General features: G+C 40.2%; 2 protein-coding genes across 2 annotated transcripts; both read right to left on the minus strand.

The window, feature by feature from the left end:
* Nucleotides 1-9265: 9265 nt before the first annotated feature.
* On the minus strand, nucleotides 9266-14518 carry LOC131944039 (sperm-associated antigen 7 homolog). The gene is made up of 7 exons (XM_059304494.1): nucleotides 14415-14518; nucleotides 13446-13513; nucleotides 13048-13136; nucleotides 12336-12420; nucleotides 12151-12240; nucleotides 10635-10782; nucleotides 9266-9474 (listed from the first exon to the last, which is right to left on the minus strand). Exons 1-7 carry the CDS (start codon nucleotides 14494-14496, stop codon nucleotides 9290-9292), a joined length of 747 nt encoding a protein of 248 aa, XP_059160477.1. The 5' UTR covers nucleotides 14497-14518; the 3' UTR covers nucleotides 9266-9289.
* A 1421-nt stretch (nucleotides 14519-15939) lies between these two features.
* LOC131944036 (N-acetylneuraminate lyase B-like) lies at nucleotides 15940-23841 on the minus strand. The gene is made up of 9 exons (XM_059304485.1): nucleotides 23673-23841; nucleotides 21144-21214; nucleotides 20140-20233; nucleotides 19527-19584; nucleotides 19083-19158; nucleotides 18501-18593; nucleotides 17137-17291; nucleotides 16849-17020; nucleotides 15940-16636 (listed from the first exon to the last, which is right to left on the minus strand). Exons 1-9 carry the CDS (start codon nucleotides 23729-23731, stop codon nucleotides 16479-16481), a joined length of 936 nt encoding a protein of 311 aa, XP_059160468.1. The 5' UTR covers nucleotides 23732-23841; the 3' UTR covers nucleotides 15940-16478.
* Nucleotides 23842-24384: the final 543 nt, after the last annotated feature.

The following is a 24384-nucleotide window of genomic DNA, read 5'->3' on the forward strand; positions in this document are numbered from 1 at the left end:
ATGCCATTTTCTCTGCCACTGAGAGAGTGATGCCACGGTCTCTGTCACATGGGCACCGCTGCCCGGGTCTACCCCATGTGTGGGTCGACTGAGGGAATTCTGTGATGTGTGGGTCGACTGAGGGAATTCTGTGATGTGTGGGTCGACTGAGGGAATTCTGTGATGTGTGGGTCGACTGAGGGAATTCTGTGATGTGTGGGTCGACTGAGGGAATTCTGTGATGTGTGGGTCGACTGAGGGAATTCTGTGATGTGTGGGTCGACTGAGGGAATTCTGTGATGTGTGGGTCGACTGAGGGAATTCTGTGATGTGTGGGTCGACTGAGGGAATTCTGTGATGTGTGGGTCGACTGAGGGAATTCTGTGATGTGTGGGTCGACTGAGGGAATTCTGTGATGTGTGGGTCGACTGAGGGAATTCTGTGATGTGTGGGTCGACTGAGGGAATTCCCTGACGGGCTTGTTATAAAATCACGCGGACCCTAATTGGATCTGTTGTGATTTTTTTCCAGTCGTTTACAGCAGACGACCAACCTAGGTTGGACAACCCAGCAGACGACAGCCGAGAAGAATTGCTGTGCGAGCTGTTCAGACGCCGGGGACTTGTACAACATCGCGTGGGGTGGGGGCGGAAGTGCCCGTGGGGTGGGGGCGGAAGTGCCCGCGACAACTGACGCTAATGGTTGGGGATGAGCCCTAAACAGATTAGGTTGTCCGTGGGACAAATCGCTCGACAATTCTTTAACCAACCACAGCAAGCGTACTTTGAGAACAAGAAAATATTTGATACAAACCGCGATTTCATTGGCTGAATTTTATTTGCTGTTATGTACTTTATCTCTATGGCTTCTTTTAGAGAATTATGATTACATTACTGAAATGGAATGAGCATGCATGCATATTTGGATGTTTGTGAAATTGAGAAAAATATGCTGTTTATTTCATTGTGCCCATATTTCTCTGCTCAACACTGCCAAATTTCTACGGCCAATTTTTACACGTTCCTTAATAAAATTCGTAAACATGGCAAGAACAAAAATAACAATTCATTACAAAAGCAGAAGAAAAAAAAAACGAAACAAAAAAAAACTTGGAAGAAAGGAGAATTCCAATTCCCTAAGCCACTCCTGTGAAGAAGTTTTTGAATTAATTTTTTTTTTTAAATTTTCCTTCCATAGCTTGAAGCAGAATCCCATTTGATAGAGATTTGGTTTAAACGTCAAGCTTTAATTAAATTACAAATTGTTTTCATTGTCGTTCCATTTCTGCAGCCTCGTTCTGTACAGAGCTGCTCCATCACGTGATGGGACTAAAATAGAAACATGGTGCACGCTCAAATAAAAACTGTGATTGGTTTCAATATGGCTACAAAGGTGTTGCTGTCACGACACTACTGTCATGACACTACTGTCATGACACAGCTGTCATGACAGTTGTCAAAACACAGCAGTCAGTGTTGGGGAGCGAGGTGAGGTACAAGGTGAACGATAAATGATGACGTAGTATCAACTTATCAACACCAGGAACTTACGTGTTTCTTGGCTCTTTAATCTCCGCATACAACTTGTAGGTCCTATCTAAGCAGCTGGCGATATCCACATACAACATGTAGGTCCTAGATAACTAGATGAACTAGATGACGAATGACAACTTAACTAAGTGACTAAATGACTAAACTAGATGACTGAACAACTTAACTAAGTGACTGAATGACAATTAAATTGGATGACTACATAACTAGAAGATGACTGACTCAAACCTATCCAGGTCTTTATACACCATCTAATCTCCAAGTACTAACTTCAATACATAACACTCACCCCCCCCCTCCAAAGTTACTATGCCACAGAAGGTACAACTATTCACGTGTAGAGTCTGATACAATTACAACGTCACCCCCCCCCCCCCCCCTCCAAAGTTACTATGCCACAGAAGGTACAACTATTCACGTGTAGAGTCTGATACAATTACAACGTCACCCCCCCCCCCTCCAAAGTTACTATGCCACAGAAGGTACAACTATTCACGTGTAGAGTCTGATACAATTACAACAAAACAATTAGATAAACAATATGGACGCTACTCTAACCCTACCCTTACTCTTTACAAAACCGTCTAAATCTAATACTTTTAAACACATGGATAACAATGTTGTAAGAGTCGGCAGTACGGTGTTTCATCACTTAAGACATCCCTAACTTATACCTCAAGGTACACAGATCCACAATTTTTATGTGGATGTCATGTAGCACTAACATTATGTAACATAGTAAACACAGATCCACAATTTTTTATGTTGATGTCATGTAGCACTAACATGTTGTTAGTAAACAAAGATCCACAATTTTTATATTGATGTCATGTAACACTAACATAGTAAACACAGATCCACGATTTTTTATGTTGATGTCATGTAGCACTAACATGTTGTTAGTAAACAAAGATCCACAATTTTTATATTGATGTCATGTAACACTAACATAGTAAACACAGATCCACGATTTTTTATGTGGATGTCATGTAGCACTAACATATTGTTAGTAAACACAGATCCACAATTTGTATGTGGATGTCATGTAGCACTAACATGTTAGTAAACACAGATCCACAATTTGTATGTGGATGTCATGTAGCACTAACATGTTAGTAAACACAGATCCACGATTTATGTATGGATGTCATGTAGCACTAACATGTTAGTAAACACAGATCCACGATTTATGTATGGATGTCATGTAGCACTAACATGTTAGTAAACACAGATCCACAATTTGTATGTGGATGTCATGTAGCACTAACATGTTGTTAGTATCTTTATCTCATCGAGTCGTCGCCACCTCTAAAATCTTCCGGCGCCACGCTAAGAAGGGAGGTAATACGAGAAAATTATTTTACTTCTACCTCTGATAGTTACCTCCCTTAGATGACTACATAAAAAATGGAAGTATTTGTTGAATTACAATTGGTAAAATAATACAAACATCTCCGACATCATAACTGTAAAATAGTGAGTGACTCCATCTGGCAAATAGGTTTTTTTTTATTTTCAAATGGTAACAACTGAACATATGTACATACTATATTTAAAAATCTTCTGGATCTATTTAACATGGTTTAGGCCATAGCAGCAGTCAACCTATAAATTAACTGGCAAACAGGGTAATTTTTTTATTTACACCAAGTCAATGAGTGCAAACTTAATGCACACACAATCATAAGGTTACACAGTGCACACAATCATAAGGTTACAGACCCATAGCACACAATCATAAGGTTACAGACCCAGTGCACACAATCATAAGGTTACAGACCTAGTGCACACAATCATAAGGTTACATAGCACACAATCATAAGGTTACAGACCAATAGCACACAATCATAAGGTTACAGACCCAGTGCACACAATCATAAGGTTACAGACCCAGTGCACACAATCATAAGGTTACACAGTGCACACAATCATAAGGTTACAGACTTATTGCACACAATCATAAGGTTACACAGTACACACAATCATAAGGTTACAGACCCAGTGCACACAATCATAAGGTTACAGATCCACAGCCCACAATCATAAGGTTACAGACCCAGTGCACACAATCATAAGGTTACAGACCCAGTGCACACAATCATAAGGTTACAGACCCAGTGCACACAATCATAAGGTTACAGATCCACAGCCCACAATCATAAGGTTACAGACCCAGTGCACACAATCATAAGGTTACAGACCCAGTGCACACAATCATAAGGTTACAGACCCAGTGCACACAATCATAAGGTTACAGACCCAGTGCACACAATCATAAGGTTACAGATCCACAGCCCACAATCATAAGGTTACAGACCCAGTGCACACAATCATAAGGTTACAGACCCAGTGCACACAATCATAAGGTTACAGACCCATAGCACACAATCATAAGGTTACAGACCCAGTGCACACAATCATAAGGTTACAGACCTAGTGCACACAATCATAAGGTTACAGACCCAGTGCACACAATCATAAGGTTACAGACCCATAGCACACAATCATAAGGTTACAGACCCAGTGCACACAATCATAAGGTTACAGACCTAGTGCACACAATCATAAGGTTACAGACCCAGTGCACACAATCATAAGGTTACAGACCCAGTGCACACAATCATAAGGTTACAGACCCAGTGCACACAATCATAAGGTTACAGACCCAGTGCACACAATCATAAGGTTACAGACCCAGTGCACACAATCATAAGGTTACAGACCCAGTGCACACAATCATAAGGTTACAGACCCATAGCACACAATCATAAGGTTACAGACCCAGTGCACACAATCATAAGGTTACAGACCTAGTGCACACAATCATAAGGTTACACAGTACACACAATCATAAGGTTACAGACCCAGTGCACACAATCATAAGGTTACAGACCCAGTGCACACAATCATAAGGTTACAGACACATAGCACACAATCATAAGGTTACAGACCTAGTGCACACAATCATAAGGTTACACAGTACACACAATCATAAGGTTACAGACCCAGTGCACACAATCATAAGGTTACAGACCCAGTGCACACAATCATAAGGTTACAGACCCAGTGCACACAATCATAAGGTTACAGACACATAGCACACAATCATAAGGTTACAGACCCAGTGCATACAATCATAAGGTTACACATAGCACACAATCATAAGGTTACAGACCCATAGCACACAATCATAAGGTTACAGACCCAGTGCACACAATCATAAGGTTACAGACCTAGTGCACACAATCATAAGGTTACAGACCCAGTGCACACAATCATAAGGTTACAGACCCATAGCACACAATCATAAGGTTACAGACCCAGTGCACACAATCATAAGGTTACAGACCTAGTGCACACAATCATAAGGTTACAGACCCAGTGCACACAATCATAAGGTTACAGACCCAGTGCACACAATCATAAGGTTACACAGTACACACAATCATAAGGTTACAGACCCAGTGCACACAATCATAAGGTTACACAGTACACACAATCATAAGGTTACAGACCAATAGCACACAATCATAAGGTTACAGACCCAGTGCACACAATCATAAGGTTACAGACCCAGTGCACACAATCATAAGGTTACAGACCCATAGCACACAATCATAAGGTTACAGACCCAGTGCACACAATCATAAGGTTACAGACCTAGTGCACACAATCATAAGGTTACACAGTACACACAATCATAAGGTTACAGACCCAGTGCACACAATCATAAGGTTACAGACACATAGCACACAATCATAAGGTTACAGACCCAGTGCACACAATCATAAGGTTACAGACCCAGTGCACACAATCATAAGGTTACAGACCTAGTGCACACAATCATAAGGTTACACAGTACACACAATCATAAGGTTACAGACCCAGTGCACACAATCATAAGGTTACAGACCCAGTGCACACAATCATAAGGTTACAGACCCAGTGCACACAATCATAAGGTTACAGACCCAGTGCACACAATCATAAGGTTACAGACACATAGCACACAATCATAAGGTTACAGACCCAGTGCACACAATCATAAGGTTACAGACCCAGTGCACACAATCATAAGGTTACAGACACATAGCACACAATCATAAGGTTACAGACCCAGTGCATACAATCATAAGGTTACACATAGCACACAATCATAAGGTTACAGACCCAGTGCACACAATCATAAGGTTACAGACCCAGTGCACACAATCATAAGGTTACAGACCCAGTGCACACAATCATAAGGTTACAGACCCAGTGCACACAATCATAAGGTTACAGACCCAGTGCACACAATCATAAGGTTACAGACACATAGCACACAATCATAAGGTTACAGACCCAGTGCACACAATCATAAGGTTACAGACCCATAGCACACAATCATAAGGTTACAGACCCAGTGCACACAATCATAAGGTTACATAGCACACAATCATAAGGTTACAGACCTAGTGCACACAATCATAAGGTTACACAGTGCACACAATCATAAGGTTACAGACCCAGTGCACACAATCATAAGGTTACACAGTACACACAATCATAAGGTTACAGACCCAGTGCACACAATCATAAGGTTACAGACTATAGACGCAGTGCATATACATTTACGCTCTCAGCTTCTGATATAGAAAACATTTGTCTAAACAAGGAACACAAGACTGATGCAGGCAACTGTGATGTCAGCAGCCTATCAGACTCGTTCATGTCTTACAGGTCAACTTTGTTTAGGTAGCACAATATTCAACCTTTGTGTGGCAACATTCAACCTTTGTGTGGCAACATTTAAACTCAATGTGGCAACATTTAAACTCAATGTGGCAACATTTAAACTCAATGTGGCAACATTTAAACTCAATGTGGCAACATTCTTGTGTCACAATATTCAACCTTTGTGTGGCACCATTCAACCTTTGGTTTGTTAATTTTAAGTTTCATTTAAAAAACGTCTTTCACTGGATCATTTCAGACTTTAGATTATATATATGAAACAGTTTTTTAAAACTTAACTTTGACCAATATTTAAAGCTAGCCTAGAAGTAACAGTGGCCAGTTAACCCTTGACAGGCCTATGTATCCACTGTCACAAAAGTATATTTTTTTGAGGTGCCAGCTGTCACAAAACTATTTATAGTATGTTTACTTACGCTTAGTAGCGGAAGACTCGTGGTAACGAGATTTTGAGATTTACTGGCAGAAACGGGAAATTATAAGTTTTATTTATGTTGTTTTCTCTTGGTTCTATCACTAGTGGTTCATTTTCTACAATTTTTTCTAAAGTTAAAAGTTTTTCTCAAAATTACGGGCAATATAATTAGTGAAATTAAATCTAATTAAAATGCCTAAGCCAGTGAATCTTTCTTTCTTGATAATGTAACTATTTAAAAAGAAGGTACGTCCAGTGACTACGTTGACTTTTTTTTAGCATTTGAAATAAAAATTTTATACAAATAATATTAGTTGTGTTTTATTTATGTTTTTCTGAGATTAGTGTTATTTTTATTTATTATCTATTACGCTATTTAACCTTATACATGATAAACTTAGACCAATTTTGTGTTTAAGGTTGTTTTTTTTTAAATAATTTTTTAAAAAGTCCAGAGTTGGAAAATTAGTTGTCTTTTCGCCTAGCCGTAAGGGAAGTAAAATAGTTTTGATGCCCCAGACATTAAAAGGTTACTTGAAATCAGAGTCTGCAATTAAAACTTTGTACACACAATTCTGGGATGGCTAATAGAAGCTACTTTGTAGCTGAGCACTGAATATTATGGTGCAATGAGAAGGCTTATGATTAACTGCACACTACCAATGTCTGTCATGCACACTACCAATGTCTGTCATGCACACTACCAATGTCTGTCATCAACTGCACACTACCAATGTCTGTCATGCACACTACCAATGTCTGTCATCAACTGCACACTACCAATGTCTGTCATGCACACTACCAATGTCTGTCATGCACACTACCAATGTCTGTCATCAACTGCACACTACCAATGTCTGTCATGCACACTACCAATGTCTGTCATGCACACTACCAATGTCTGTCATGCACACTACCAATGTCTGTCATCAACTGCACACTACCAATGTCTGTCATGCACACTACCAATGTCTGTCATCAACTGCACACTACCAATGTCTGTCATGCACACTACCAATGTCTGTCATGCACACTACCAATGTCTGTCATGCACACTACCAATGTCTGTCATGCACACTACCAATGTCTGTCATCAACTGCACACTACCAATGTCTGTCATGCACACTACCAATGTCTGTCATGCACACTACCAATGTCTGTCATGCACACTACCAATGTCTGTCATGCACACTACCAATGTCTGTCATGCACACTACCAATGTCTGTCATCAACTGCACACTACCAATGTCTGTCATGCACACTACCAATGTCTGTCATCAACTGCACACTACCAATGTCTGTCATGCACACTACCAATGTCTGTCATGCACACTACCAATGTCTGTCATGCACACTACCAATGTCTGTCATCAACTGCACACTACCAATGTCTGTCATGCACACTACCAATGTCTGTCATCAACTGCACACTACCAATGTCTGTCATCAACTGCACACTACCAATGTCTGTCATGCACACTACCAATGTCTGTCATGCACACTACCAATGTCTGTCATGCACACTACCAATGTCTGTCATGCACACTACCAATGTCTGTCATGCACACTACCAATGTCTGTCATGCACACTACCAATGTCTGTCATGCACACTACCAATGTCTGTCATGCACACTACCAATGTCTGTCATCAACTGCACACTACCAATGTCTGTCATGCACACTACCAATGTCTGTCATGCACACTACCAATGTCTGTCATGCACACTACCAATGTCTGTCATCAACTGCACACTACCAATGTCTGTCATGCACACTACCAATGTCTGTCATCAACTGCACACTACCAATGTCTGTCATGCACACTACCAATGTCTGTCATGCACACTACCAATGTCTGTCATGCACACTACCAATGTCTGTCATGCACACTACCAATGTCTGTCATGCACACTACCAATGTCTGTCATCAACTGCACACTACCAATGTCTGTCATGCACACTACCAATGTCTGTCATCAACTGCACACTACCAATGTCTGTCATGCACACTACCAATGTCTGTCATGCACACTACCAATGTCTGTCATGCACACTACCAATGTCTGTCATCAACTGCACACTACCAATGTCTGTCATGCACACTACCAATGTCTGTCATCAACTGCACACTACCAATGTCTGTCATCAACTGCACACTACCAATGTCTGTCATGCACACTACCAATGTCTGTCATGCACACTACCAATGTCTGTCATGCACACTACCAATGTCTGTCATGCACACTACCAATGTCTGTCATGCACACTACCAATGTCTGTCATGCACACTACCAATGTCTGTCATGCACACTACCAATGTCTGTCATGCACACTACCAATGTCTGTCATCAACTGCACACTACCAATGTCTGTCATGCACACTACCAATGTCTGTCATGCACACTACCAATGTCTGTCATGCACACTACCAATGTCTGTCATCAACTGCACACTACCAATGTCTGTCATGCACACTACCAATGTCTGTCATCAACTGCACACTACCAATGTCTGTCATGCACACTACCAATGTCTGTCATGCACACTACCAATGTCTGTCATGCACGCTAACAATGTCTGTCATGCACGCTAACAATGTCTGTCATCAACTAGAATCTGCTGCAGAACTCTGGGTACCATCAATGGCAGACTGGTCAGCTGAAGTCTGGTGGTCAGCGGAGGTTTGGTGGTCAGCGGAGGTTTGGTGGTCAACTTTTTGTCTTTTCCTGGCTCGTGTGTCTGCCAACACCTGTTCAATTGTCCGAAGGTCTTGTTTGTTTTTACTGGGGACTGAGAGACATTGGGTCAATGATCACAAATTCTAGCGCAAGCCCTCGTTAACTCATGCATGGTGGCGAGACATTGGATCAATGAACACAAATTCTAGTGCAACGTTAACTCATGCATGGTGGCGAGACATTGGATCAATGAACACAAATTCTAGTGCAACGTTAACTCATGCATGGTGGCGAGACATTGGATCAATGAACACAAATTCTAGTGCAACGTTAACTCATGCATGGTGGCGAGACATTGGATCAATGAACACAAATTCTAGTGCAACGTTAACTCATGCATGGTGGCGAGACATTGGATCAATGAACACAAATTCTAGTGCAACGTTAACTCATGCATGGTGGCGAGACATTGGATCAATGAACACAAATTCTAGTGCAACGTTAACTCATGCATGGTGGCGAGACATTGGATCAATGAACACAAATTCTAGTGCAACGTTAACTCATGCATGGTGGCGAGACATTGGATCAATGAACACAAATTCTAGTGCAACGTTAACTCATGCATGGTGGCGAGACATTGGATCAATGAACACAAATTCTAGTGCAACGTTAACTCATGCATGGTGGCGAGACATTGGATCAATGAACACAAATTCTAGTGCAACGTTAACTCATGCATGGTGGCGAGACATTGGATCAATGAACACAAATTCTAGTGCAACGTTAACTCATGCATGGTGGCGAGACATTGGATCAATGAACACAAATTCTAGCGCAAGCCCTCGTTAACTCATGGTGGAGGATACAGAAATGATGGGCTTGGTTGTATGCAGTAACTAGAGTTAACAAAACTGTATGAAGTAATTGGACTTACCAAAGCCGTATGCAGTAACTGGACTTACCAAAGCCGTAAGAAGTAACTGGACTTACCAAAGCCATAAGAAGTAACTGGACTTACCAAAGCCGTATGAAGTAACTGGACTTACCAAAGCCGTATGAAGTAACTAAACTTACCAAAGCCATATGAAGTAACTAAACTTACCAAAGACATATGAAGTAATTGGACTTACTAAAGCCGTATGAAGTAACTGGACTTACTAAAGCCGTATGAAGTAACTGAACTTACCAAAGCCGTATGAAGTAACTGGACTTACCAAAGCCGTATGAAGTAACTGACTTACTAAAGTCGTATGAAGTAACTGGACTTACCAAAGCCGTATGAAGAATTGGAAACTAAACCCCTGGCAGCATCTTTAGCTGCCTCGTCACCAATCAGATGCTTGTACTTGTCTCTATAATTAGACGCAGGTGTGCTGCTCTTGGCAGGTAATTCCTGCTGGGCAGCGTCTGACAGCTCCTGGAGACATGGGCACATGCTGTCAGTGATGTCACATGCTGTCAGTGTCTTGATGTCACATGTCAGTAGCCTGGTGTCACATGCTGTCAGTGTCTTGATGTCACATGCTCTCACTGTCTTGATGTCACATGTCAGTAGCCTGGTGTCACATGTTGTCAGTGTCTTGGTGTCACAAGCTGTCAGTGTCTTGGTGTCACATGCTGTCAGTGTCTTGATGTCACATGCTGTCAGTGTCTTGATGTCACATGCTGTCAGTAGCCTGGTGTCACATGCTGTCAGTGTCTTGATGTCACATGCTGTCAGTGTCTTGATGTCACATGCTGTCAGTGTCTTGATGTCACATGATGTCAGTAGCCTGGTGTCACATGCTGTCAGTGTGTTGATGTCACATACTGTCACTGTCTTGATGTCACATACTGTCACTGTCTTGATGTCACACACAACTCTCATAGACACATTCTTCCTGATAAAAATTGTCAGTGTGTTATTGTATATTTATTCAATGTATAGACTCTAGTTAGATATGTCCAAGTTCTAGGCCATGACTGACCCCCCACTAATAGCCTGTACAAAAACAAACTACTACAAATCATATTAATCTTCTAACTTGCCCATTAAACTGATTGGTGGTCTAGGCATAGATAAAATACATGGCATTTTTTCCTGGCAAAATCTTTAAAATTACATTATAGATAATACAATTTTTATTTTCTCTTTTGCTGATTCTAACTTTTGACTGAGTACTCTGGCCAACGTTTGACTGTTTGGCCAACTCCTTTTAAAAATGTTTACCTTTTGTTTGCCAAGTCTTTTTAAAAATGTGTACCTTTTGTTTGGCCAACTCCTTTAAAAATGTTTACCTTTTGTTTGGCCAACTCCTATAAAAATGTTTACCTTTTGTCTTGCCAACTCCTATAAAAATGTTTACCTTTTGTTTGGCCAACTCCTATAAAAATGTTTACCTTTTGTTTGGCCAAATCCTTTAAAATGTTTACCTTTTGTTTGGCCAACTCCTATAAAAATGTTTACCTTTTGTCTGGCCAACTCCTATAAAAATGTTTACCTTTTGTTTGGCCAACTCCTTTTAAAAATGTTTACCTTTTGTTTGGCCAACTCCTATAAAAATGTTTACCTTTTGTTTGGCCAACTCCTATAAAAATGTTTACCTTTTGTCTGGCCAACTCCTATAAAAATGTTTACCTTTTGTTTGGCCAACTCCTATAAAAATGTTTACCTTTTGTTTGGCCAAATCCTTAAAAATGTTTACCTTTTGTTTGGCCAAATCCTTAAAAATGTTTACCTTTTGTTTGGCCAACTCCTATAAAAATGTTTACGTTTTGTTTGGCCAACTCCTTTAAAAATGTTTACCTTTTGTTTGGCCAACTCCTTGGCCCTCTCTGGGTCCCACTCTTCTCCTTTCCTGTAGGCCAGCAACTCTTCATCACAGGGAGCAAACTCCTTCAAGTTGAAACAAAAAATGTTATGACCAAACTTTGTTGACCTACTAGACAGATTTGATTGATCTGGGCTGATAAAAGTTAAATTTGGTTTACCTTCTTCCACATCATGACATATCTGTCTTCTTCCTCCTGACCAAAGGAAAAGGAGGACAACCCAGCAACCTCTGCAACTTCATGTCTGGATAGTTAAATAACAAGTTGATTTACATCAAATTAAAGGACAGGTTCAATGATATAAACCAATGAAAATAATATTATATCACATTAAATGTACACAGGTTCAATGATATAAACCAATGAAGATAATATTAAATCACATTAAATGTACACAGGTTCAATGATATAAACCAATGAAAATAATATTATATCACATTAAATGTACACAGGTTCAATGATATAAACCAATGAAAATAATATTAAATCACATTAAATGTACACAGGTTCAATGATATATACCAATGAAAATAATATTAAATCACATTAAATGTACACAGGTTCAATAATATATACCAATGAAAATAATATTAAATGTACATTAAATGTACACAGAAGTATATCAAATTTTTTAAGGGTAAAAAATTGATTCATGTCAGAACAGACCTGAACACCTCCATGTCAACATCACTGATCATGTGACTTCAACAAACAATCATGTGACTTCAACAAACAATCATGTGACTTCAATAAACAATCATGTGACTTCAATAAACAATCATGTGACTTCAACAAACAATCATGTGACTTCAACAAACAATCATGTGACTTCAACAAACAATCATGTGACTTCAACATACATGTGACTTACACAATGGCCCTGAACACCTTGTCCATAGGCTCCAGCTTAAGCTTCTCCTGCTTGCCATCCTGTATAAATTCATGGATTCTCTTCTGGATCTGGAAATAGGAGGATAAGAAAATATCTAAAGTATAGCCAAATGAACATTTCTAAGCGCCTCAATGATACAGCTAATTAAATCAGCTAACAGCAACATTTTACACATTAGGAGTTACAAATAGGTTTAGACCATTGTTTGTTTTGAATTTTTTCTGCTCTACTGCTAAACTTGCCATAGAAATAAGTGGGTAGGCCTAATGAAGTACTTACCTAGAAAAATGGACAGTGAAAACAAATATAATGCAAACGAACTAAAACATTAAGCTAACCTTTAAACGAAAGTTGTCCAACCAAAATATTAAGCTAACCTTTAAACGAAAGTTGTCCAACATTTTCTTCTCAGCTTCCTGTTGTTTCTCTAGCATGGCCTTTTGTGCTGTAAAGAAACAAAGAGATACATTGAGATAGGTAGGATGGATGTTTAACTACATTTCTGTTTGGTAGGCTGAATGTTTAACTACATTTCTGGAGACCTTGATAGGCTGTATGTTTAACTACATTTTTGGAGACCTTATAGGCTGAATGTTTAACTACATTTCTGGAGACCTAGGTAAGATGAATGTTTACATTTCTGGAGACCATCGTGGGCTGAATGTTTAACTACATTTCTGGAGACCTTGTAGGCTGAATGTTTAACTACATTTCTAAAGACATAGGTCAGGTTTGTAATCTCAGTAAAAAATAAATTAGTTAGTTAACTAATTAAATATTGCTAATGATATGAAGGGGGATTGTTTTGGTTAAGTTATTAGTTAAGTGGGTTACAGCACAACACTATCGACACACAACACTGTGTGTGTGCGCGGTATGTGGCCTAAAAAACCGAAAGGAGATTGTTTATATTACTGTGTTTTGTTTATATTTAACTCAATGCAACAAGCCCGCCTGTTGGTTGAGGCCAGGCCGGGGGGATGTTCTGACCAAGATTCAAATGATGACTCGAAATCGTCCGACACAAATTCATATCATATTCAATAGGCCTATACTTAGGGCAGGCCTATGTTAAAACCACATTAAATTACTAAATTAGTCACCTTTCTTTCACATTACTAAGGTAAGTCTTATTAGTTTATAGAAATCTACTAAAAATTCTAAGTTACAATAGTTAGTGACATCTCTGTGACTGTCTCAGTGAGCAAAGTCACACACACACAGTCACTCAGCAGTGAGGCGCAATTAAAAACTCATTTCCAGGGCTTTCCAATACATTATTAATTAATTTAGACAGATTAGACAAAACTAATGTAATTTTAATTCTATGTAATCTATCTAGTGACCTTTTGCTTTCTTGCGTTCAGCTGTACCAACAGAAGGAGGTTTTTCCATTGAACCTAAAATCGATCCTAACAAATCAGCCATTTTGAACTTTCTGTTTATGAGGGCACTGGGGTTCACCTAAATAACTAGATCTATTCAACGCAAAAAAACAACAACACACACACACACAAAACACAATTAAAATCGAAAGCTGCAGTAACTTTGTTGTTTTATGGCTTTATGAAATGTAGTTTTATTCCTTATATAGATCTAGATCAACATATCATTATTTTATTTAGAGTAATTTATGTAATGAGTAATGTATTTATTTATTTATTAAAAAATGCACTCATACGTTTATTAATTTATTTTATTTATTTTTAAATAAAATACTAAATATGATATTTAGCCTGTTTTTTTTTTAATTATAATCTTTAGTTTTAAAACTGTTTATTTTAAAAATATAGACCTAGATTGTTAGAATTAATTATTTTATTATAGGCCCTAAATGTTTTTACATCGTTAATTTCTAGGTGTCAAAAAATTATTTAGATCTAGTGTTTATTCCCACCCACGTTAATGAAAATTATGCTGAATTTTTTCCACTAACAAACTTAAACGAGATCCATATCGGTACTTAAATAATTGAGTAGGTCTATACATTTGGAAAGATGTAGGTCTATTTTGAAAAGATACATTTTCAAATGCCTGAAATGAAAAAAAAAAAAAACTTTGTTGGTTTGCTCAACTGCTAACGATCATTCAAACCATATCGCGTTATATCGATCAGGTTGATCTACACACGACTATTTCACAATCAACTACAAAAATTTTGTTTGTTTTGGATGGGGGTCTTTAGCCGATACGGCGCGTTTCTTGCAAAATGTTTTTGTTGTTGATTATAAATAACCTGCGTGCCCGTCCCAGCCCGTTGCCGCGATCTCAGAAGAAAGTCAGAAGAAAATATTTTAAGAGGGTTTCATCAATGCGTTACCAATCCTGTATTCTTAGACGTGTGACCTTGTCATATTTTCGTTATTTTTAGGATTGTAGGCTTTGTTGTTTTTTTTTTTTTTTGTTATAGATTTTTTTATAGACCAAAGGAAACAACAAGTTAATTTATTTATTTTTTTGCAAAATAACCTAAGCTTATAAGCTTAACCTAAGTTAACGCATCTGATTATTCAAAATTCCTTACTTTTATTATAGGGCACGTGTAAGCCTAGATTAGCGTCGTAATTGTAGTGTTGTATTCTCTAGGTTAGTGTCGTAATTGTAGTGTTGTATTCACTAGGTTAATGTGGCATTGTAGTATTGTATTTTCTAAATTAGTCTGCCATTGTGTAGTGATGTAGTAGGCTAGTGTGGTATTGTGTAGTATTATGTGGTGTAGTATCATCCTCCACATTCATAGATCTACATGCCTGTAGGTCAACCCGTTTATCCACCACCCCCCCCCCCCCACACACACACACTTTCAGTATTTTCCCCACTATTTCGGCATAAGAGATGTGTTGAAGTAGTTATACATTTTAGTGAACACAATTATTGAACTTTTTTTGTCAACAAAAGTTTATTTGACAAATGTTTTTCTTTTGTTTTTTATATTGCACTTGGCATTGTCATACCGCTTCGCGCATGAGTAGAGACAGGTCTGACAGTATCAAACTTGACCAGATCACGTCAAAAGGTTCAAACTTGACCAGATCACGTCAAAAAGTTCAAACTTGACCAGATCACGTCAAAAAGTTTAAACTTGACCAGATCACGTCAAAAAGTTCAAACTTGACCAGATCACGTCAAAAAATTTAAACTTGACCAGATCACGCCGAAAGGTTCAAACTTGACCAGATCACGTCAAAAAGTTCAAATTTGACTAGATCATGTCAAAAAGTTCAAATTTGACCAGATCACGTCAAAAAGTTCAAATTTGACTAGATCACGTCAAAAAGTTCAAATTTGACTAGATCACGTCAAAAGGTTCAAACTTGACCAGATCACGTCAAATGTTCAAACTTGACCAGATCATGTCAAAAAGTTCAAACTTGACCAGATCACGTCAGAATGTGTAGACTAGCGCTGGGTCACCAATGGAAGAAGCCGATCTCTGCGAGTCGCCCCAAGAGGTCCGCCTGATGGGCATCGCTCAGAGGTCTCATGGGAAATCTCGGTGGTCCGATGTCAACACCGAGTTTAGAGAGCACTACTTTCATGGCGGGTATTATCCCGCCAGCTTGTCCACCTATAAGAGAAAATAGTCCGTTGAAACACATTCTTTTAAGAGCATACGAGCTATGGGGTCTTTTACACATTTCTGTTGTCTAGGAATGTGTCACTGCAAGGAATATTTTTCTAGTGCAAAAACAAATTAAGCAAATTACTGAGTGTAACCTATTTCTCTCTTTTAAAAGATCATCGGTGATGAAAGTATTGTTTAGATTATTTTCCAGTTACCGAATTCACAGCAAACTTTGACCAGATCAACGCTCCTGTACTGAAATGTTCGCGCCTCTTGGATCTGCCCGTTGCTCAAGGCGTCCTTCAACTTGTGATAGGTGCCAGCCATCAGTGAGTAGGTGGAGCCAATGGCGCCCTTGAAGCCAATGACGAACGCTGACATCACTTGCTGGGGGGAGGGGAGACACGGAGGTGAGCAGGGTGTCATGACATCATGCCGTTATTATATCAGAGGTCTAATGTCGCTAACTGGGTTAGGGTTGTGTTTTGTTAAGTAAGACGTACCTCGTCACACCCGAACAGAATGTCGAACAGGTTTCCCTGGGCGTCAGACGTCCGCAAGCACCTGCTGCCCTCGTACAGGTCTTTGCTGGAGAACTTGACGCCCCGCAGGGTGGGGATCACGTGACGGCTTCTGACGAGAAACTGCTCCATGTCGACTGTGGGAAACATCATTCTCTCAGACATGAGGCGTACACCTGGTCTACAGACTTACACCTGGTCTACAGACTTACACCTGGTCTACAGACTTACACCTGGTCTACAGACTTACACCTGGTCTACAGACTTACACCTGGTCTACAGACTTACACCTGGTCTACAGACTTACACCTGGTCTACAGACTTACACCTGGTCTACAGACTTACACCTGGTCTACAGACTTACACAGACTTACACCTGGTCTACAGACTTACACCTGGTCTACAGACTTACACCTGGTCTACAGACTTACACCTGGTCTACAGACTTACACCTGGTCTACAGACTTACACCTGGTCTACAGACTTACACCTGGTCTACAGACTTACACCTGGTCTAGAGACTTACACCTGGTCTACAGACTTACACAGACTTACACCTGGTCTACAGACTTACACCTTACACCTGGTCTACAGACTTACACCTTACACCTGGTCTACAGACTTACACCTTACACCTGGTCTACAGACTTACACCTTACACCTGGTCTACAGACTTACACCTGGTCTACAGACTTACACCTGGTCTAGAGACTTACACCTGGTCTACAGACTTACACCTGGTCTACAGACTTACACCTGGTCTAGAGACTTACACCTGGTCTACAGACTTACACCTGGTCTACAGACTTACACCTGGTCTACAGACTTACACCTGGTCTAGAGACTTACACCTGGTCTACAGACTTACACCTGGTCTACAGACTTACACCTGGTCTACAGACTTACACCTGGTCTAGAGACTTACACCTGGTCTACAGACTTACACCTTACACCTGGTCTACAGACTTACACCTTACACCTGGTCTACAGACTTACACCTGGTCTACAGACTTACACCTGGTCTACAGACTTACACCTGGTCTAGAGACTTACACCTGGTCTACAGACTTACACCTGGTCTACAGACTTACACCTGGTCTAGAGACTTACACCTGGTCTACAGACTTACACAGACTTACACCTGGTCTACAGACTTACACCTGGTCTACAGACTTACACCTTACACCTGGTCTACAGACTTACACCTGGTCTACAGACTTACACCTGGTCTAGAGACTTACACCTGATCTACAGACTTACACAGACTTACACCTGGTCTACAGACTTACACCTGGTCTACAGACTTACACCTGGTCTACAGACTTACACCTGGTGTACAGACTTACACCTTACACCTGTCCTGTCAGGTATATGGTAGTAATAGAACGGCACAGAGGGCGCTCTTGCTGCCACCTGTCGGCAGAAGTCGACCAACTCGTCTGACAAGTCAAATAAGAAAATCCAATTAGTTAATTTAATCTGATGACCTAATTAGTTTTTAAATTTATAACATTCAAAGGAGAAATAGTTCGAATGATGAATGACTGAGGGGTTGTTACAGAGGCGTAGCGACCCTTCCCGGCGCCTAGGGACAAACTTTTCGATTTGCACCCCCCCCCCCCCCCCCCTCAAGATTTCGATTTGCATCCCTCCCGGACCCTCCCCCCAAACTTTCAATTTATTTTTCCAACCCATTTTGGCGCCCCCTAAGGTCGGCGCCCGGGGACATATGTCCCCCCGCCCCCCCCCCTCGCTACGCTACTGGGTTGGTAAGAGGCTCGAGTGTGTGTGTGTGGGGGGGGGGGGGTAATGGAGAGTGTAGGCGCACATTGTGTCAGCCCTATTACTGTGCTGTTGTTTTCTGTTGTTGTGTGTTGGTGTGGTTTGGTGCTGTGGTTTGGTGCTGTTTATTGTTGTTGTTGACGTACCGATATTTTGAGGCAGGAGGTATAATGGCGCTAAAGTAGAAATAGCGTCTGCTCCTATACTAGCAGCATGCTCGGCCTACAGAAAAAACATGGCAAGTTAGCAGGTTGGTCATCAGAACAACTTTCAGAGGCGTAGCGACCCTTCCCGGCGCCCGGGGACAAACTTTTCGATTTGCACCCCCCCATCAAGATTTCGATTTGCACCCCCCCCCTCTCAAGATTTCGATTTCCATCCCCCCTCTCAAACTTTCAATTTTTTGCACCCCCCTCAACCTATCAATTTATTTTTCCAACCCATTTTGGCGCCCCCTAAGGTCGGCGCCCGGGGACATGTCCCACCCCCGCCCCCCCCCCCTCGCTACGCTACTGACAACTTTAGCCAACTGTTGGTCATCAGAACAACGAACCCAAGATGTAGATACTTCTAGAACGTTATCTACTCACCAGCTGACAAGTCTCCTTAAAACTTGTTCCACCGACTTGGATAAGTACTTTCATGTATCTGTGAGTAGAATGAGAATCTCTGATACATGATCAGAATCTCTGATACATGATCAGAATCTCTGATACATGATCAGAATCTCTGATACATGATCAGAATCTCTGATACATGATCAGAATCTCTGATACATGATCAAAATCTGGTGCGACGAAGATTTAGAACTGATGCTAGAGGCGAATCTGATTTTGGCAATATTAAAATCAACGTCAGAAGGTTTTTTTTTTTTTTTTTTCATGCAAGTCAATAGAATCTAAACCAGCATTGTTCTAAGCCTAGGACCTAAACTTAATCTCTCCACTAACTGCTCTGTTGGAGTGATAATGAGAAATTTCTACAACATAGCGAGGGTGGGATGGGGTGGTCTGGTATGACGTAACAGTTCTTAGTGTGACGCAAGGTCACATCGATTGAGATTCACCGTGTTTTTTCAAGTGACATCAACAGTTTACCTCTTCTGTTATTCATAAATGGCAATTTAAAATGTCCATTTTAAATAGCCATTTTGAATTGGACATTTTAACACCAGGAATTAACGAATAGCTTTAAATCTTGAACCTTCCTGGTAAGAGAGATAACTCCTTCCATTTCTCGGCGATTAGTTTTCTCTCGTCTGTCGTGAGTGATGTCCCTTCCCCCGTCGTCCCGTTAACTACAAAAATCACAAGTAAAAAATAAAGCTTTGATTTGCACTGAAGATAAAACTAATAAAACTTATTTTCTTTAGTAGAAACATTGGTTGATCATAAACTCTTTTAGATACTTTAGCGCCAAGATTTGTCCCCCACAGACCAGTGTTTCCTCCAGACATCGCTTCAAACGATATAGAATTCTTATAGAAAATATATACTTTTACCATTGTCCGCTCCCCTCCCCCCATGTGCTTCGTGATACGAAGCCAATGATGATACATGTGCCATATACAAGTTGTTTGTGACTCAATGATGATACATGTACCATATACAAGTTTTTCGTGACTCGATGATGATACATGTGCCATATACAAGTTGTTCGTGACTCAATGATGGTACATGTACCATATACAATTTGTTTGTGACACAATAATGATACATGTACCATATACAAGTTGTTTGTGACTCAATGATGATACATGTGCCATATACAAGTTGTTCGTGACTCAATGATGGTACATGTACCATATACAATTTGTTTGTGACACAATAATGATACATGTACCATATACAAGTTTTTCGTGACTCGATGATGATACATGTGCCATATACAAGTTGTTCGTGACTCAATGATGGTACATGTACCATATACAATTTGTTTGTGACACAATGATGATACATGTACCATATACAAGTTTTTCGTGACTCGATGATGATACATATGCCATATACAAGTTGTTCGTGACTCAATGATGGTACATGTACCATATACAATTTGTTTGTGACACAATGATGATACATGTACCATATACAAGTTTTTCGTGACTCGATGATGATACATATGCCATATACAAGTTGTTCGTGACTCAATGATGGTACATGTGCCATATACAAGTTCCTCACACAATCCCAGTAAAGAAAACAACTTACTATAAACATGTTGGATTCCTTGCTGTACAAGAAACTCCTGGTACTGATCGATGGCGTCTAGATTAACATCACTGTAGGAGGGAAGTTTATTGGATTAGTTGCACTATAGGAGGGACGTTTATTGGATTAGTTGCACTGCAGGAGGGATGTTTATTGGATTAGTTGCACGATTATCACATCACTATAGGAGGGACGTTTATTGGATTAGTTGCACGATTATCACATCACTGCAGGAGGGATGTTTATTGGATTAGTTGCACTGTAGGAGGGATGTTTATTGGATTAGTTGCACGATTATCACATCACTGCAGGAGGGATGTTTATTGGATTAGTTGCACGATTATCTTAGGGGGGGGGGGGGGAGAAAATATAGGGATTGGACGATACCTATGGGGGGGGGGGGGGTGGGACCACACCTATGGGAAAAGTGGGGCGACAACTATGGGAGGGGTGGGAGGACGCCTATGGGAGGGGTGGGAGGACGCCTATGAGGATGATGGAGTAGACAGGGGTCAAACAATTCGAGGAGGAAACGTCTCGAGTTCCCCAGTGAGCAGGAAACGTCTCGAGTTCCCCAGTGAGCAGGAAACGTCTCGAGTTCCCCAGTGAGCAGGAAACGTCTCGAGTTCCCCAGTGAGCAGGAAACGTCTCGAGTTCCCCAGTGAGCAGATCAATGACGGAACAGCGGACTTCCGGGAGTCGATCACGTGATTGAAATCTGCGGTATTTACTGGCCGGTCACGTGACCAATAAAAAACCGTTACAGTTAACACGCCGGAACCACGCTATGCTGCAGTAAGGTGTAGATGTAGCACGCCGGGACCACGCTATGCTGCGGTAAGGTGTAGATGTAGCACATATGTTGACCGACTTTGACCTCCGTTCTTTGCCAGAGGTTAAGGCCTGTAGCAGGATCCGGACAATCGGCCGACACCCAAAAGGCCGACTGGATATATAAGGCTGACTTTTAATGTAATTAGTTTGTTGAGCCAACAAACTCGAATGTCTGTGGTCATGTTGTCTCCCCAGTCTAATAATCAAGGCATCAATTCTGGCATATCTCTGGGCATTAACTATGGGCATCAAAATCAAATTTAGGCATATCTCAGGGCATTAAATAATCCTACGTAAATTCTGCTGTCTGAAATATTCATGAAGACTAAGCTGAAACATTTGGCCATAAACTGAAACATTTGGCCACAAGCTGAAACATTTGGCCACAATCTGAAACATTTGGCCACAAAAAAACGATTAGCCTCAAACTAAATCATTTGGCCCACAGAATAAAACATTTGACCACAAATTAAAACATTTGGTCACAAAGTGAACCATTTGACCACAAGTTGAAACATTTGGCCACAAACTGAAACATTTGGCCACAAATTACAATATTTGGTCACACACTGAAACATTTGGTCCCAAAATGAAACGTTTGGCCACAAGCTGAAATTTGGCCACAATCTGAAAAAAATTGGCTACAAACAGAAACAATTGGTAAAAAAAAACATTTGGCCATAAACTGAAACATTTGGCCATAAACTGAAACATTTGGTCACAAGCTGAAACATTTGGCCACAATCTGAAACATTTGGCCACAAAAAACGATTAGCCACAATCTAAATCATTTGGCCACAAAATAAAACATTGGCCACAAATTAAAACATTTGGTCACAAAGTGAACCATTTGGCCACAAGTTGAAACATTTGGCCACAAACTGAAACATTTGGCCACAAGCTGAAATATTTGGCTACAAACAAACAATTGGTAAAAAAAAAAAAAACATTTGGCCCAATCTAAATCATTTGGCGACAAAATAAAACATTTGACCACAAGTTGAAACATTTGGCACCAAACTGAAACATTTGACCACAAGCAGAAACTTCAGAAAGTGAATCCAAACAAAATCAGACTTTACGTCTCTGAGTCTGGAAGTGTCTGCAAAAATGAAGAAAACATTTGAGTGAGGCATGCAGACTTGTCTCCTGATTCATCTACGCGCCAAAAAATAATTAGCCAGCAGAGGGCGAGTTACGTACCTTGTCTAGAGAGGGACTTTGGGGAAATGTACATCGATTTTCTTCATCGATTCCTCATTACCATAGGCAGCCCCAAGTGAGCGTGCGTAATTTTTCAGTTCTAATATTAATTTTTTTAGGGTTGGATTCTAAGCTCAAAAATGATAATAGCAGTTTTAAAAAAATGGTCATCGGAATTGAAATGACGAAACCATGAATAAAATACATTGTATCAGTTACGTGTGTTTTGGTTCTGTGGTTACAAGGTCTGTAGAGTGTGTGTATGTGTGTAGTGTGTTTGTGTTAGTTCTGTGGTTACAAGGTCTGTGTGTGTATGTGTGTAGTGTGTGAGTGACTCTAACACTCAGTCACTGACCAGCACGGATGTCACATACAAGATGACAAACATGTCATCTGATGACATGGGTTCAGCCCACCCAGCTATGCCACGGCCCACCTTTTCAGCAGCCTTGACCTTTATAAGACCCGAGCAGTCGACACTATGGTACTCACCCATTGTCCTTGAAGGGAGTGAAAGTGGCGGCAACGAAACCTTCCACAGAAAAAGACATCTTCTAACACCAGCTATGTTTGTGTACAGTGGATCACAAGATGGACAGGGGAGATAACATATCTACCCAGTTGGCCGGAGTAGCGTTTGAATCAACTTGACTGCTCTATGTTACTGTATCAAATAGGCCAAGGTTCACCGACATAGTTCAAAGATTGAACACCTAAAGAGGTTTTTGTTTGTTCAATTTCTGATCTGTTTTACTATGAAGTCGGTGTCGTCAACTCCTTTTGTGGTTGATTATAGTCCCTTGGTTTTAGCATAGTAGTATTTTGGATATATGTCCTAGTTATACATAAAAATAAATGAAGTGGATGGGATACTGTTCTTACCAGTGGTGTAGGGGTTATCTAACTTCGCTGAAGGTTACCCAAAGCTTTACTCTACACTATATATAGTGTTACACAATAGGAAATGTCATGGACCGGTCTCACAGTACTCAATGAAAAAAACAATTTGTTTCACAAATGATAAAAAACTAGGACTAGTTATAGTATCAAAATGATTAAAACAAACCAACATATTGTATCACAAATGAAAAATAAACACTAGTATCACAAATGATAAAAAACAAAGACTACTTATAGTATCACAATGATTAAAACAAACCAAGATATTGTATCACAAATGAAAAACAAAGACTAGTATCAACTC

This window comes from Physella acuta, unplaced genomic scaffold, assembly GCF_028476545.2.
Source record: "Physella acuta isolate Inbredline_101_S28 unplaced genomic scaffold, ASM2847654v3 ptg000476l, whole genome shotgun sequence".
NCBI lineage: Eukaryota > Metazoa > Mollusca > Gastropoda > Physidae > Physella > Physella acuta.